The sequence below is a fragment of the Pelophylax lessonae genome (assembly GCF_965119305.1).
Source record: "Pelophylax lessonae genome assembly, chromosome: 6".
Lineage (NCBI taxonomy): Eukaryota > Metazoa > Chordata > Amphibia > Anura > Ranidae > Pelophylax > Pelophylax lessonae.
The window spans coordinates 199873799-199890663 of NC_138773.1; the positions used below are offsets into that span (position 1 = coordinate 199873799).

The 16865-nt window shown below is 39.2% G+C and overlaps 1 protein-coding gene across 6 annotated transcripts in view; it reads left to right on the forward strand.

The window, feature by feature from the left end:
- Positions 1–16865, forward strand: part of ADAM23 (ADAM metallopeptidase domain 23) — a 306801-nt gene that overhangs the window by 261055 nt on the left and 28881 nt on the right. For all 6 annotated transcript variants that reach the window (XM_082261892.1, XM_082261893.1, XM_082261894.1 and 3 more), the window contains exons 20-23: positions 6393–6456; positions 9731–9836; positions 11585–11704; positions 13549–13717. In XM_082261892.1, the coding sequence (XP_082118018.1) occupies positions 6393–6456; positions 9731–9836; positions 11585–11704; positions 13549–13717 (459 nt within the window). The remainder of the gene's footprint in view (positions 1–6392; positions 6457–9730; positions 9837–11584; positions 11705–13548; positions 13718–16865) is intronic.

Below are 16865 nucleotides of genomic sequence, written 5' to 3' on the forward strand. Positions count from 1 at the left end.
GATCAGGTCTCAGAACCACGGGAACAAGCTGAAGACCATTCAGCAACTGCTCACAGTACTAGAGCAGTTTAAATAGGCCACTGGGAGCCAAATGCTAATTGGTGAGTGCAGGTGTGCAATGTGCACGGGTGTGAGCGAAAGTCCGTACTGGCCTTCTGGTGGAGGAAATCCAGTTTACCTTACAAAGGCACTTGCTATTACACAGTGAAACTGAAGGCAGGACCCAATCCTTCCCTATTGTAGATGGAATACGGAAAAGAGAGAGTTTAAGTACAATAAGACTGATTATTAGTGCCAGGGGTCACTACAAAACCCCACTGTGTTGGTATCAGTGGATGCAATAATAGCCCCCAGCATTGGTGTCAGTGGATGCAAACATAACCCCCAGCATTGGTGTCAGTGGATGCAAATATAGCCCCAAGCATTAATGTCAGTGTGTGCAATAATAATCCCCAGCATTGGTGTCAGTGGGCACAATAAAACCCCCCAGCATTGATGTCAGCAGACACAATACTAACCCCCAACATTGGTGTCAGTGAACACAATAAACCCCCCTCCCCCAGCATTGGTGTCCGTGGATGTAATAATAATCCAACAGTGGTGCTTAGTTGCAGTGCTGTTTAACACTCCCCAATTAGTGGTCAGTGACTATACTTTTTAACCCTTCCCCATCCTCCTTTGGTGGTTAGTGACAGTGAAGTTTAATTCTTCCTCACTGATAATCAGTTGAGGTGAAGTTCCCCCCTTCAACTGGTGGCCAGTGGTAGTGAAGTTTAACACTTCCTCTTGGTAGTTGGTGGTAGTTAGTGGTAGGAAATTTAGTGCTTTAGCTTTCTCTATAGCAGCCTCCTAAGGTGTTTGAGGCTTCTTCAGTGGTGCCTTGGCAAAATGCCTAAAAATTGATCAAAAATTGTATACAAGCCTGCATTTTAGTTACACAAAGCCACATGTTTTCATTATGCACCATTACAACTTTCTAGACACTGGCATCCTAACAACCAATGATGTCATCAGTTGATAAGGAGGATGTCTGTGGCCTCCACAGCATCCTTGTTTGACCCTCCTCTGCCTCTCTCCCTTAGCACTGGGGTCACATTAGCTGACTGATGGAGAGAAATTGAGAGAGAAGAGAATAATTGGAGTACTAGTCAGTACCAGTGTGCAACAGTGTATTTGCTTTGGAAGAAAAAAATCACCTCTAACGTTGGGTGTCCCACATGTGTGGATGTTGCTACATCATGTAAAAATATTAGAATTGTTTTTTACATTTTAGAATGCGGTGCCTAGAGACTGTCCATAATTATAGAGGGTTCCTTGAGATAGTCTAAAATTTTAAAGAGTGCCTTGCGCAAAAAAAGGTTGAGAAACACTGTTCTGTAGCATATGATTTCACAACACATGTGACAGATTTGCTTCAAGCAATTTAAGGCATTAAGGCAAACAAAACAAGTGGTCAAATAAAAAGTAAATTAAATGGTCCGTGCTGATTGCCATCTATAATAAATGATATTTGACCTTTAATTTGTTTGATTGCTGATAAGTCACTATAAAAACCCCTTTGAACTCTTCCTTATCAAAGAACAGTTACTAAAGACAGGAAGACAAAAATCATATTTTCTACAGTTTGCTTCCGCCTCATGCAAAAGATACATGCAAATTATCTGAAAAAAAAAAAAAGCAACTCTGCATCAGACTGAAATAAAGGCCTTTTGCTCTAGGTATGGATTCCTGGAACACTTTGTGGCCTGATATATTAAATTGTGAGGTCTACGAAAGTCAGAAATAGCACAGTGAGCAAGGAAGGCAACAGTTTTTTTTTTGTAACTTTCCCCTTCCAACAGCACACACCTTCCCTTCACTCCCCCACCACTCCGTGTCCACCGGGTCAGGATACAGTTTGTGATACTTCCAGGTATTGGGGAGTATGTGACTCGCTCCCTTTCCTCCTACTTGATAGCACAGGTGCTTGGCCCAGTGCTGTCACATGGGGTTCTCTTTAGCCAATTCCCACCCATGTTATAGTCGAAAGACGGCTGCAGTGTGGGTTTAAAATTCTTCGGACTCGGCTGATCATAGAACAGGGTAAAGGGCCAATGACAGCTGATCATGGAAGTACACAGAAGCTGGTTATGGCTTTTTTTCTCCTTATGTTCAGTTTGAGGAGAAAAAAGAAGAAAACTGGTATCCGGCTTCTGCTACAAGTCCTAAATCAGTGTCCACCAGTGCTGCTAATCTGTGCCCACCAGTGCTGCAAATCCATGCTCACAACTGCTGCTAATCAGTGCCCACCAGTGCCACATATAAGTGCCCATCAGTGCTGCCAACCATTGCCCTTTCCGTGCCGCCTATCAGAGACCATCAGTGCCACCTATCAATGCAGCCTGATCAGTGTCCACTGGTGTTACCTATCAGTGCTGCCTCATCAGTGCAGCCTATCAGTGACCTTCAGTGCAGCCTCATCAGCGCACATCAGTGAAGGAGAAAAATCACCTGTTGGCAAAATTTTATAACAAACTATAAAAAATTTTTTTTTTTAACATTTTCAGTATTTTTGGTTTCTTTATAAAAAAAAAAAAAAAACCAGTGGTGATTAAATACTACCAAAAGAAAGCTCTATTTGTGTGAAATAAAAAACAAACATTTTGTTTGGGTACAGTATTGCATGACTGAGCAATTGTCATTCAAAATGCGACAGCGCTGTAAAACTGAAAACTGGCCTGGGCAGGAAGGGGGGTATAAGTGCCCAGTAAGCAAGTGGCTAGAAATGTTAGTTACCTGACTGCCATGCTGATAAGTCTTCTACTTTTCTTTTACTTCTCTGATCTACATAATTTTGGGTCAGTGACTCAAAGGGTATTTAAGGTGAGAATAACAGCTAGATAACAAGTATTTCCAAAAGGAGGTCAGCAGTGGCAATCCTCACATTCCTACTAAAGAAAAAAAATGAGCTTGAGTAAACCTTAGTGATAATCAAACATATAAAAAGTCCTCATTTAGCGCCTAAGTGGTCTGGAAAAAGCAGCATGCAATATCTGTGAATATACAAACATAAAAAGTACATAAAAAAGTAAAAAGCAGCGCTGTATGAATAATAGTGATACTCTTCAACAATATACAAATGTGCATGAACAAAACTGAGTTTTAAATCAAATAAAATAGATCACAATAATGTGAATAAAAGTCCATAAGTGTAAATGAAATAGTTCCAGTGTTATTACTCCTTAACTTCTTCATATCCGCGCTATAGCCGAAGTACGGCTACAGCGCGGACTCACATTTCCGGGAGGCCGTCTTTATACGGCCTCCCAGTGACAGGCTCCCCGCGCGCTCCCGCGAGCGCGCATCGGGGAAAATCTGTGTCGGCCGTGTCCCTTGGACACAGCCAATCACAGATCGTGGTAAATGGCCAATCTCAGCGGCCATTTACCACGTGATCGGCCCATGCAATGAGAGATGATCTCATATGTAAACATATGAGATCATCTCTCATCGCCAGCGCTCCTTCCTCACGCAGAGACTGCAGTGTGAGGAAGGAGAGAGCCGATCAGCCGTTCGGGGACAAAGAAAAATGTAATCAGGGCACTGATCACCAGTGCCCTGATTACAACAAAGGTAAATAAAATAAAATGTGCCCACCATCAGTGCCCCCATCAGTGCCCACAATCAGTGCCCATAGTGCTGCCAGTCAGTGCCCATCAGTGTCTGCTCATCTAGGCACTGATGAGCACTGACTGGCAGCACTGATGGTGCTGCTCATCAGTGCCGCTCATCAGTGCCACCCATCAGTGTCCGTCAGTGCCACCCGTCAGTGTCCATTAGTGCCACCCATCAGTGTCCAGCAGTGCCGCCTCTCAGTGCCGCCCGTCAGTGCCACCTCTCAGTGCCCAGCAGTGCCACCTATCAGTGCTAATCAGTGCTGCCTATCAGTGCTCATCAGTGCCGCCTATCAGTGCCGCCTATCAGTGCTCATCAGTGCGGCATATTAGTACCTCCTCATCAGTGCCACCTCATCAGTGCCCATAAGTGCCACCTCATCAGTGCCCATCAGTGCAGCCTATCAGTGCCCATCAGTGCCGCCTCATCAGCGCACATCAGTGAAGGAGAAAATTTTATTTATTTTCAAAATTTACTCGCAGAAAATAATAAAAACTTTTTTTTTTTTTCAAAATTTTCTGTCTTTTTTCTTTTTTTTTGTAAGAAATAAAAAACCCAGAGGTGATTATATACCACCAAAAGAAAGCTCTATTTGTGTGAAAAAAAATGATAAAAATTTCATATGGGTACAGTGTAGCATGACCGCGCAATTGTCATTCAAAGTGTGAGAGCGCTGAAAGCTGAAAATTGGCCTGGATGGGAAGGGGGTGAAAGTGCACGGTAGGCAAGTGGTTAATCTCAGTGAATCACCATCTGTGTGCTGCCTCCGCCAAATAAAAGAAGTGCACACTCACCAGAACCAGTTGCTGTCTAAGTTATAGGACAGCAAAAGTGCATTCAGTATTCAATGGTCTTCCTTATGAAGATACATCTCATACTCTATGGATGTGGTAGATCTTCCAACCTCACTGGTGAATTCATCAGGGAAACTGCTCAATCTCATCAAGCCAGACAGAAGGATCACGACACCAGAAAAAAATTGCTCATAGTGTAGTATTTATTAAAATATGTAAAAAAAAAAAAAAAAAAAAAGGAAAAACACCAAACCACATACAGCCAGGAATGGTGTTTTGATTCTACAACTGATGGTGAAAGCAATCCATATAAAGTGCATAAAAAACACAAGGCACATAAACTTACATAGTATGCCACCAAAGTGAGCTCAGTTTCCCTGCTCAGGAAAATTGAGCAGTTTCCCCTGATGATTTCACTTGTGAGGTTGGAAGATCTACCACATCCATAGAGTATGAGATGTATCTTCATAAGGAAGACCATTGAATACTGAATGCACTTTTGCTGTCCTATAACTTACACAGCAACTGGTTCTGGTGAGTGTGCACTTCTTATATTTGGTGGAGGCAGCACACAGATGGTGATTCACTAATATTGCAGAGTAATAACACTGGAACTATTTCATTTACACTTATGGACTTTTATTCACATTATTGTGATCTATTTTATTTGATATAAAACTCACTTTTGTTCATGCACATTTGTATACTTGTTGAAGAGTATCACTATTAGGCCTCATGCACACTGGACGGTTTTACAGCTGCTGTTTTTGGCGTCAAATGTTTTTTTCTACAGCCAATAAACTCCCCAGCATGTTATACTATGTGTCCATGCACACATAGGCTGCTATCAGCAGTTTTTGGCAGGGGTCGTTTCTGGCTGTAAAAAACCCCGAAAACTAGTGGGTTTTGAGTGGTGTTTTTTTAGCTGTAAAAACGCTCTAACGTCGATAAACGCCAATAAAAACGCTGCTAACTGGCGTTTATTTTTAAGTTTTTGATTCCATTGCTGTTTTTAAGCCTGGGTTCTGTTTCGAGGTGTCAATCATGGAACATAGCCTGGGTTCACACTGGTGCACGCTGACCACTGCATGTGATTTGCACCAAAAATGCACTGCATTCCTGTGCACATCACATGTGATGTCTGTACGATGCGATTTCAACCATATATTTTGTATAGATCAAATTGATCACAATTGCACCAAAATGTTGTAGGACCTTTTTTTCCCTGCACCTAAACCTTAATGCATGGGTGTGAACACACATGTGATGCAATTCTGGCAAGCATTGCATTGTGGGAAAGTGTGGAGTTACTAAAATAGCAGAGAGGGGATTATTAGCTAAAAACACCAAAAAATGCTAAAAAAAACCGCTGAAAAACGCCAATGCAAAAAAGCTGAAAAATGCTGAAAAACTCACTACAAAGCTACTGGCGGTTTTTTTTATATCGTCCAATGTCAATGAGGCCTTATTCATACAGCGCTGCTTTTTTTTTATAATCAAACATATGAACACCTAATAGTAAAGCTTTGCTCTAAATTTGATTGCGCGTTTGAAACACACTCAGCTCACTTCAGCTCACTTTGCTCTTTTATGTTAATCCATTCACTAAACAATTTGTCATTTAAAAAGTTGTTTTCATTTTTTTAAACTGTTTTAGCTGGTGAAATTGCCATGGAGGTGCTCATTCAGACACCTCTTGTTATTGGGAGACAATTGTCTGCCAATTGTGCTCTGTTTTTAAATTGTACATCATAGCCCTTTTTTCAAATAAAAACCTTGCCTAAAATACAGTAACAAATTAACAGGTAAAAAAAAATTAATTTCTTGCATGTCTCAACATCTATCACTTATAGTATGTATGAATAATCTTTATTTTAAAAGAAAAATATAATTAAGTGTTATTTTGTAATTTTATATATCTGTTTTGGACATAAATATATATAGGGACGCTGTTACAATGGTGAATGCAAGACAAGAGACAATCAGTGTAAACACATCTGGGGGCAAAGTAAGTTATTGCTAAATCAGCTTTGCATTTGTATTTCTTTCTTTCTATTTTTAACTACTATATCTATTACAGTTTATTTAGATACAGCCCATCTATTGAGCTAAATCATCATTGGTGCAAAAATAATTGTTCAATCATATTTACTTCAATTGTTTCAGTAAGGCAGCTATCAGGATGCAATTCATAGTGATATTTCAGTTTAAAGTATATGTGAACCATCACCTTGTAAAACATCCCATTCCATTTAAAATAGAAATGAAAAGCAAAACATTTGTGTTTCAAGTGAATGGCTGTGTGGGGGGGACATGTCAGCACAAGTCTAATCATTGGAGGAGCACAGCTAGAAAACTGACCATGCTGTGCTCTCCTGCCCAGTGTTGTCAATGTTTAATAGTAAAGCAGAGTGACAGGCAGGAACACCAGGGATTATTTACACAATGGAAGCAATACTACGAAAACAGGATACCTTTTCATACAAGTTCATCATGCAGCAGGCACATATCAGGAATATGAAATTTTAGGTTAACATATTTAAGTGAGACTCTCCTAGACTGAATTATCCGGTGACATATATCTTGCGTATTCCCTGCCATAGTTCCTATCTGCACTCTTGTCCAGCTTGAAGTTTTGGGTTTTCTAATTACATTGAGACAACCTTACCCATTCTATTGATGCTTCTTTATAAAAACTTAAAGTATAACTAAAGGCAAAACTTTTTTTTAAAGTTTTGGATAGAATGGAGAAAGATTGGAACCCATGTCAATTTTTATTGCTGTCTGTGCCCCCATTAAGGAGATTTACCCTCTCTATTTGTCCTGTTTACTTCTATCTTTGAAAGTGAAAGTAAAAGAAATCCCAAATTTTGAGTTGTCCTCAGCAAAGTAATAGAGGGGAAATCTTCCAATTGGGACACTAGTTCTAGTGACCTGGGTGTCCCCAAGAAATCTCCTTAATTTGCAGGAATTTCCTCCCACTTCCTGTTTGGCTATGGAACAGGAAGTTAAGGGAAATTCCCCCAATGGGACACAGATGGTGAAAAACAAAATCTGACAGGGGTTATAACCCTCCCTTACTCTATCCACAATATTAAAAAAAAGTTTTGCCTATAGTTCTACTTTAATAAAGAATCTGTCCATTATAGAAAATCAGTAATACATTCAGCAGGGAGAGCAGAGGACTTTTATGGGCTCTATGAATAGCCATCTCAGGGAACTCAAAACAGAACCTTTACCAACAGATTCCTGGAGAGATATTAGAAATCATTTATTATCTCAAATTACCATAATTTACTAAACAAAAGTTTTAGTTGGACTGGCACTGTAATCCGTTAGTGAACACAGTCATCAATCTATGGACTAAACCGTGATGTTCCAGCTGTAGATCAACTGCCTAACCTTTGCCAAGGATTCCCAATCCTACCTGCTCTCCCTGATTTACGATTGGGTTGTCACTAATGAGTTCTTGGTAGAGATGAGGTATGTATTTGTGGTCATGCAAAGTTGGCACCGAACTCCACATGCCCGCAATTCTCTGGCTTAGCAAATGTTAACCCTGTTTGCCCATGAAAACCTTTGGCTACTACATTTTCATACAGAAGGAGCTGCTAGGGATTTTGCAGGAGACCCCAGATTTTTTCTTACACATGGCTCTTTTTAAATTCCATACCAGACCCATATCCTTGATGAGGGTATGATATGAAATTTAAAAAGGACCATGTCAGGGGGAACCACAGGACATTTTTTGTTTTTTCTTGGGGGGTCCCCCTTTACAAACCATACCAGACCCTGATCTACATTAAGGGTCTGGTATGGATGTTGAGGGGAATGTCATAGTGGCAATTTAAATAGTATTAGATAGTATTTAAATAGTAATAGTATTTTAAATAGTATTTTTTCTTTCTAAATGTAACTTTTGGTCTAGTATATCCAACAGATATGTAATTTCACAGGCAGGTTTAAAGCATCCCCCAAGCATGTTATTTAAAAGGTGATGACAACTTGCTTAAGCTGCTTATCTTCAGTTGTTGAGACCCTATTGAGAGCTAGGGCACCTACTGCGAACCTCATGTATACTACTGTAGTGTATGCAATAAGTTCAAACTTTGCAAGTTCAAAGGTTTCCGACTCTCTTATCCCTGTTGTAAAGGATATACTGGATTTTCTTCAGGCAGGACTCAACATGGGTTTAGATGTTAGCACCTTCAGAGTTCAAGTCTAGGCTCTGTCTGCTCAGCTGGTGAATCAAAAGCATTGTGTGAGAATTCACCTTCCAAGAAAATTATTTCATTCCTCCTTGTGATGTAAAGATAGTGTTGGACATGTCCCATTCTTCATTTCTTCTAGATCAAGCTTCTTCAATATAGACATTGACATTGAAAAACGTTTTTCAGCTTTCACTTCAAGGAGCAGAGTTTCAGACTTCAGCTTTAGGCTGCAATGAATCTTATTGCTTGAATTTCGTAGACAGATTAGTCCTGGAACTTCTTGCTCAGCATTGTCCAAAGTTCTCCAGATCTTTCCATCTAAATCGGGACACGACCTTGCTAATGTTCCAGAGCAAAGCTTTTGATCTGCCACATACCATGGATGTTGGCACAAAGCTAAAAATGTATAGTGAGGCAACTGCTTCTTTCAGGAAGTCCAACAACCTGTTCCTAATTTCTGGCTTCAGAAAAGGACTTCCTACATCCACTAGGACAATTGCATTGCACCAGGTCAAAAAAATCTAAAGTGTGTAGAATACAGATCCATCAATTAATTTCAAGGCCAACTCTACCAGAGGGATTACGTCCTTGTGGGCGGAATTTAGAGGTTTTTGTCCACAGTTGATACATACTGTAGGTTAGTAATCCAGTCCACATATTGCACGTTCCAAACCTATTACAAGGTCAGCCGTGCAGCAATGACCACAGTGGAGTTTGGTTGTTCAGTTTAAAATGAATGTAAGTTGTCCAAATACCTTGTTTGGTGTGTTATGTCCCATGAATATGCTGCCATGCTGTGTCAGGAAACTGGAAAAATGTATACTTACGTAATTTTCCTTTTCTGATAAAAAAGCATAGCAGCATACAAACTCAAAGGGCTGTCACATTGAGTATATTTACAAGAATAATATTCTTATTGAGGGGGTTTCATTTATTGTATAACTGGTTTTGTAAGCACGAAGGGGAGGAAACCGTATCCATGAGTATACTGCCATGTTTCAGGAAAGGAAAATTACTATTAGATAAGTATACAATTTTCTGGTTTATAATTTTCTTTTGCTGTCATGGCAGAAGCTTCAGGGTCGGACAAATATTGTTATGAAAGACTGAATGCAGAAGGCACAGAGAAAGGAAATTGTGGAAAGGATGGAGGTAACTGGATCAAGTGCAGCAAACAGTAAGTTAAAAGGAGCTAGCTGTTTATGCGAATGGACATAAACAGTTCTAGGAAAATTCACCTGGTATTATTGCTATAAATAAGCCAATATTGTTTTATGACTTATGTAAGAATAGCAGGATGAATGCCCCTGCATGTAATTTGCCAAGAGATCCAATTGTCCAAAAAGTTACCACTGGTCATGGGGATCCTATAAGGGTTGCTTTATTAGAAAAAGAAAATGTTCACTGTGCAAAGTTCAAGAAAACGTTGCAAAATGAATGTTCACTAAGCTTAGCACATAAGGTGAAGGTGTGTTTACACCAATTATCCAAATATGTGCAAACCAAAACCCTGTTTTCAAAGTGAACACAGCTTCACTTTATCTACTAAGTGAACAATGTATATTTATTTTGGTAAATCAACCTCTTTCTGTGTAGGTGAAACATACACGCACATCTAAGTTGGTTGTAAACAGTATCAATTTTATGCCTATTGTTTTATCAATATATTCATAAATAACTCTATTAGCGCCAGTAGCAGGTGTGGATTTACCAATGTTAGGCAGAGTAGGCATGTGTCTATTGGTGGCAGAGGCAAAGGTGGCGTTTTTTCCTGTATAATTATTGCCTATTTTTTTTCTGTTATGCCTAGGAGTAGTTTATATTAGTGGTATTGTATCACAATATTTGAAGCCAGGATAAAAACAGAAAAACAAGCTAATATGTTTAAAAGAAGTGATAGCAGAGGGGTATTACCCAAAGTTCCAAAGGCTGTGTGTCCATAAGCTCCAGTTAATAGGATCCAACCCTGTCCAGTAGGATTATTGCATGACATGACAGTCATTTGTGATCCATTTATATTGCACTAAGTCTCTAGCATGACTTGTTCATAATGCTTGATTCCTGATTTTCTCTTACCTTCCTCTAAAGGGTTTGCATAAAATGTATCTAAAGTGAAAACTTTTTTACTTTGGAGAGAGTAGGAAATGAATGTAACACCTGTTAAGATTTTGTTGCTGTCTCGATGACCACTCTCATCTAAAATTTTGAGTTGACACAATAACAAAAATAGAGGAGAAAACTTTCAGTGTGACATTTGTGTCGGTGACAGTTGACTAAGGGGGCCTTTCCCTCACTTTGGGAAGATGTCCTCTCTCTTCCTGTTGTGCCTGTAGGACAAGAAAATTTAAAAAAAATCTCCCAAAAGGCACAAATTACAAAAATAATAATAATAATTTTAAAAAAGCAGGGTTTTTACCCCTCGTCACACTATTCAAAAGGCTGAAAAATAGTTATGGATTTAGACATGCTAAGACAAGTACCAGGGCACTAATCACAAAAGCAGAAGACATTTCAGAAGTAACATTTTCCCTACTTTATGAATGGAACATGTAAAGGGCTGTGTAATGCATGTCCCATTCCTTTGTGTACTTTATACATTTTTTAGTGTGTAAGACTTGATTGTTGGCATTAGCATAGGCAAGATTTACCTGATTAACACATTCTAGTTTTAGGGTGCAAAACTTTCTATTTCACATGCCTATTCTGTGTAGGAGTTATGACTGTATGCTTTTTTATAACATGGATACGATAATCCATACTCTAACAACTTTAAAGGCTCCCAATGAAGTGTTCATTGATGTTATTATATTGTTATTGGACATCTGTGGTACTAGAAAAATAATTTAACAAAGTTATATTGAGAGATGTACATTGAATGAATAATAGGCACTAGCAATGTCATTTATTTTGACTTTTTTCTTGCAGTGATGTATTTTGTGGATTTTTGCTGTGTGCAAATGTATCTAAAACCCCTCGTATTGGCAAATTAGAGGGTGACATTCCACCAACATACATTAATCACCAAAAGAGAGTTCTGGACTGCAGGTATTTATTTGAAGTTTTACATTTTTTATAAATATTTTTTGAACTATTATTATTGTGAACAGTGGTGAATTACAACAAAGGCAGAATAGGGGGTAGCCTCAGGCCCAAGACTCCAGCGTGGCCCATGGGAATGCTAATACGATTCTGCATTTCAGTGCTATTTTCAGTGTCCTTCTTACTGCTGTTTTTGGCAAATTGCTGAAATAAACTAATTTACATTTAATTTAAATGTATCAAAATGTACATCAACACATATTCTAATGTGCATCATTGAATTTGAACATGCATGAGGGCATTTCAATGTGCACATTTAATGACATTCAATGCAATGAAAACGCATCTGCCAAAAATGGACAAGTGTGTATGGGCCCATAGACTTTCCTTGACAAAGTGTTCAACAATGTCAGGTTTCAAATTTTATATATATATATATATATATATATATATATATATATATATATATATATATATATATATATATAGCACATCTCTGCAATACATGGACATTTACCCATGTTTTACCATTTAAACATGCTGCAGGTACAGAATAATAACTGTTGATGTGCCAGAAATATAGTATGCTCCTGTCTTCTTTTTTGACCCTCTGAAAATCAAAACATGTTTTTTCAGCCCTTCCTACCTTATTTCTGATGCATTACAATGAACACATACCTCTCCACATCTCACCCACCTCCTCATCTCCTTATCTTCATAACACATACTTGTGCATAGGCAGGAATCACAGGAAGTTATCAGTTTACTGATTTCTGACAAAATTACCAGGTATTTTTGCACTTGTTCAACAGATAAATGTTCAATAGTATATTTAGCAACCAAAAGGGAGCAAATAAGAGAAGTTCATTGTTAAGGTTTACATACACTTTAAAGAGGAACTAAAGTCCCAATGCTTACCCCCTGCTTCAATTGTCTGACACCTGTGAGGTCCCTCGCCAGTGCTGGCATCTTCTTCCTGGTTTTTCCTGGCCAGTCTTCTTCCTGGTTTTTCTTTGCCATTCTTTGAGCATCTTGGTTGGCCAGCACTGGATGACTTCACCGACTTCTCAGCAAAAAAAATAGCCTGCCTGCTTGCATTTGTTTTTAATTTACACTTTAGTTCCACCTTAAAGTAGAATTATAGGCAAAACTTTTTTTCATTTTGGATAGAGTAAGGGAGGGTTATAATCCCTGTAAGGTTTATTTTTGCCATCTTTGTTCCATTGGGAAGATTTCTTATCACTTCCTGTCCCATAACCAAAACTGGAAGTGAGAGGAAATCCTTGCAAATTAAGGGGATATCTTGGGGACCCCTAGGTCCTTAGAACTAGTGTCCCCATTGTAAAACTTCCCCCCTATTACTTTTCTGCGGACAACCCAAAACTTTATGATTTTCTTTTACTTTCACTTTTAATGATAATGGTAAACAGGACAAATAGAGAGGGTGAATCTCTCTGATGGGGACACAGGCAGCAATGAAAACGAACAGGTTTTCTAATCCCTCTCCCCTCTATCCAAAGCTATAAAAAAGTTTTACCTTTAGTTATACTTTAAGATAATCAAAAAATCATAAATGCACTTGCATTTCCCCTGTTTATGGGAGCTGATTTTATTATCATTTTCCAACATCAGATCTTCAATTTGCAAAGAATATACCACTGCATAAGACAAATGCTTATGTACACTTACCATTATGTATGTCCTCTTGAAACTGGCTAATATATTGAGAACAGCGCAGGGCCCATGGTACAATTATTCCATCACTGGTTTTGAATATATTTTTCTACAGAAAATTTCACAAAAGTTATGTGTTTGTTGCTCTACTGCAGTGTAATTATCTCTTTACACAGTGGTGCCCATATTCTTTTGGATGATGAAACTGACATGGGATATGTAGAGGATGGAACACCATGTGGCCCATCAATGATGTGCTTAGACAGAAAATGTCTCCATATTTCATCACTAAACATCAGTAGCTGTCCAATGGGTTCAAATGACAAAGTCTGTTCTGGACATGGGGTAAGTTTATTTTAGAACTGTTAGAAACAGCCCTAAAGATTAACTGTGGAAGACTTATTCCTATTTCTAAAGTAGTAAAATGAAAGTGACCTCACCTGCTATCAGAGCTTCTAAAATCTACCTACTGTATGTTCTATACAATGCACATGTTTAGTGCTGTATTTCCATTTCCAACTTTACCTTAATGTTTGCTTGTGCCCCGACTATGGACATTAAAGCGAGTTACAGCCTGTATTAAAAAAAATTTAAAGTCAGCAGCTACAAGTACTGTAGCTGCTGACTTTTAATATAAGTACACTTACCTGTCCAAGGAACCTGTGTTGTCTGCACCCCTAGCTGATCAAATTAATCAAACAAAAGTCAGAAAAAACACAATCGTTGCAAAGGAGAAAAGATCCTGAGTTCCCAGTCAAGGATTTATGCCTTTTTGCTCAGCACTCAGGATCCAGAAGACATGCCACACATACATACACAAACAAATGTGTATGTATGCTAAGAGGATGGTGTTCCGCAACAGTGAACAATGCTTTAACTATTAAATGTGGTTAGAGAGTAGGGATGATCGAATGGTTCGGGTTGACCATCGGTTCGACCCGAACATTGGCTGTTCGAGGTTCGGCCGAATTCCGAACTTTTTGCTGAAAAAGTTCGGAATTCGGCAACCAGAACCGACCAAAATGCAATGGTACAGGAAATGGGTTTTAAAAGCCTGTGATTGGACCAGAACCATCAGTAAAAGCCAATTGAGGGGGCAGGAGAATGCTAGGAATGTGATTGGAGTGACTAGGGGGTCCATAGGCCAATCATTAGTGAATACGCCCCCCAGTATATAAGATAGCCCCCGCCAAATTCCTAGCATTGTTATACAGGGACATGGAAGAGAGTGGAAGCAGTTCTGTGACTTCTGCTACAAAGTGTCATTTAGCAATTTTTAGTGTGAGGAAAGGGATATCTAGTGTAGTTAGGGTGCTATTTTCCACTATAGTTAGCTTTAATAATTTAGTTTCTGTAGGGAAAGTGTTAAGTGTAAGGGGACCGTAGTGTAGTGTAGGGTTAACTGACTCTGACTGCTATGGCAGGGTGACAAAACCCTTCCATATCAGGGTGACCGCTATAGAGAAAAGATTGTTTCTCCTAGGTTACATTCAGTGCAGGGATATGTCTTCTCGCCTTTGAGCATGCTTTTTGCTGCAGGCGTTTATAGGGCTTTTTTGAGGATGACATCTGAACATCTGTATAGGGGTATATATACATACACCCATGTCTGTATATATACACATACACATATATAGGTGCGAAAGTAGCAGAAACATATGCTTGCGCTAATTAAATAATTAACAGGCATATGTCTCCGCTCCTATCACACCTATATGTGTGTATGTGTGTGTGTATATATACCCCTATACAGAAGTTCAGATGTTTTGCCTGCCTCCAAAGACCCCAAAAAAATGCCCCAAAAAAAACGCCAGCTGCAAAAACACACCTGGGCGTTTTTGTAGCTGCCGTTTTTTTGGGCATTTTTTGGGCGTCTTTGGAGGCAGGCATAACATCTGAACTTCTGTGTAGGGGTATATATACATACATGAATGAAAACAAAATATGTGTAGCGCTAAAAGTGAAATAATGTCCGACAACACACATACACATATATAGGTGTGAAAATAGCAGAAATCTATGCTTGCGCTAATTAACACTAATATGGCTTCTCTCCTATAACACCTATATATGTGTATGTGTATAAATACATATAAGTGTGTGTGTATATATAACCCTATACAGAAGTTCAGATGTTTTGCCTGCCTCCAAAGACCCCAAAAAAATGCCCAAAAAAAAACGCCTGCAACAACACACCTAGGCATTTTTTTTGGCGCAGGCATTTTTTGGGCATTTTTTGTGGGTTTTTTGAGGCAGGCAAAACATCTGAACTTCTGTGTAGGGGTATATATACATACACCCATGTCTGTATATATACACATACACATATATAGGTGTGAAAGTAGCAGAACACTATGCTTGCGCTAATGAAATAATGAACACCAATATGTCTCCGCTCCTATCACACTTATATATGTGTATGTGTAAAAATACATATAAGTGTGTGTGTATATATAACCCTATACAGAAGTTCAGATGTTTTGCCTGCCTCCAAAGACCCCAAATAAATGCCCAAAAAACGCCAGTTACAAAAACGCCCAGGTGTGTTTTTGCAGCTGGCGGTTTTTTTTGGGCATTTTTTTGGGGTCTTTGGAGGCAGGCAAAACATCTGAACTTCTGTATAGGGTTATATATACACACACACTTATATGTATTTATACACATACACATATATAGGTGTTATAGGAGAGAAGCCATATTAGTGTTAATTAGCGCAAGCATATATTTCTGCTATTTTCACACCTATATATGTGTATGTGTATATATACAGACATAGGTGTATGTATATATACCCCTACACAGAAGTTCAAATGTTTTGCCTGCCTCCAAAGTCCCCCAAAAAATGCCCAAAAAACGCTTGCTACTAAACCGGTGTTCCGTGAAAAAACCATACCCGTGAGAAAACCATACCCTCGTCACTTCCGGTTCCGCTACGGAGGGTATGGATTTCTCACGGTAGTTAAACTTGCGGCGGGTACATTAAAACACTTCAGGTGCAACATAAATCATGTCCTCTCCTATCGCTGTAACATCCCTCATCTCCGGTAATAAATATAAAAGCGGATCACGGAGCCGCGATCGCCGTCACATTTACGTCTCATACACCCGCCGCCGCTTTTATATTTATTACCGGAGATGAGGGATGTTACAGCGATAGGAGAGGACATGATTTATGTTGCACCCAAAGTGTTTTAATGTACCCGCCGCAAGTATAACATTAGAAACAGCGCCGTGATGATTTCATGCCCACCGAGCATGCGCACTTCTCAAATTCTTTCTTCTTCAATCACGTATCCGGGGCTCTGAGCATGCGCACTACTGCGCTGCTCAGCTGTTTCAGACCGGAAGTGACGAGGGTATGGTTTCTTCACGGGGTATGGTTTTTTTAACGTTACACCGGCAAGGTGTGAAAATAGCGGAGACATATCCCTGTTCTATATTGATTCTAATACAAACAATCTTTTTTTTCTGGTTCTGGACATGCTACAGAGCT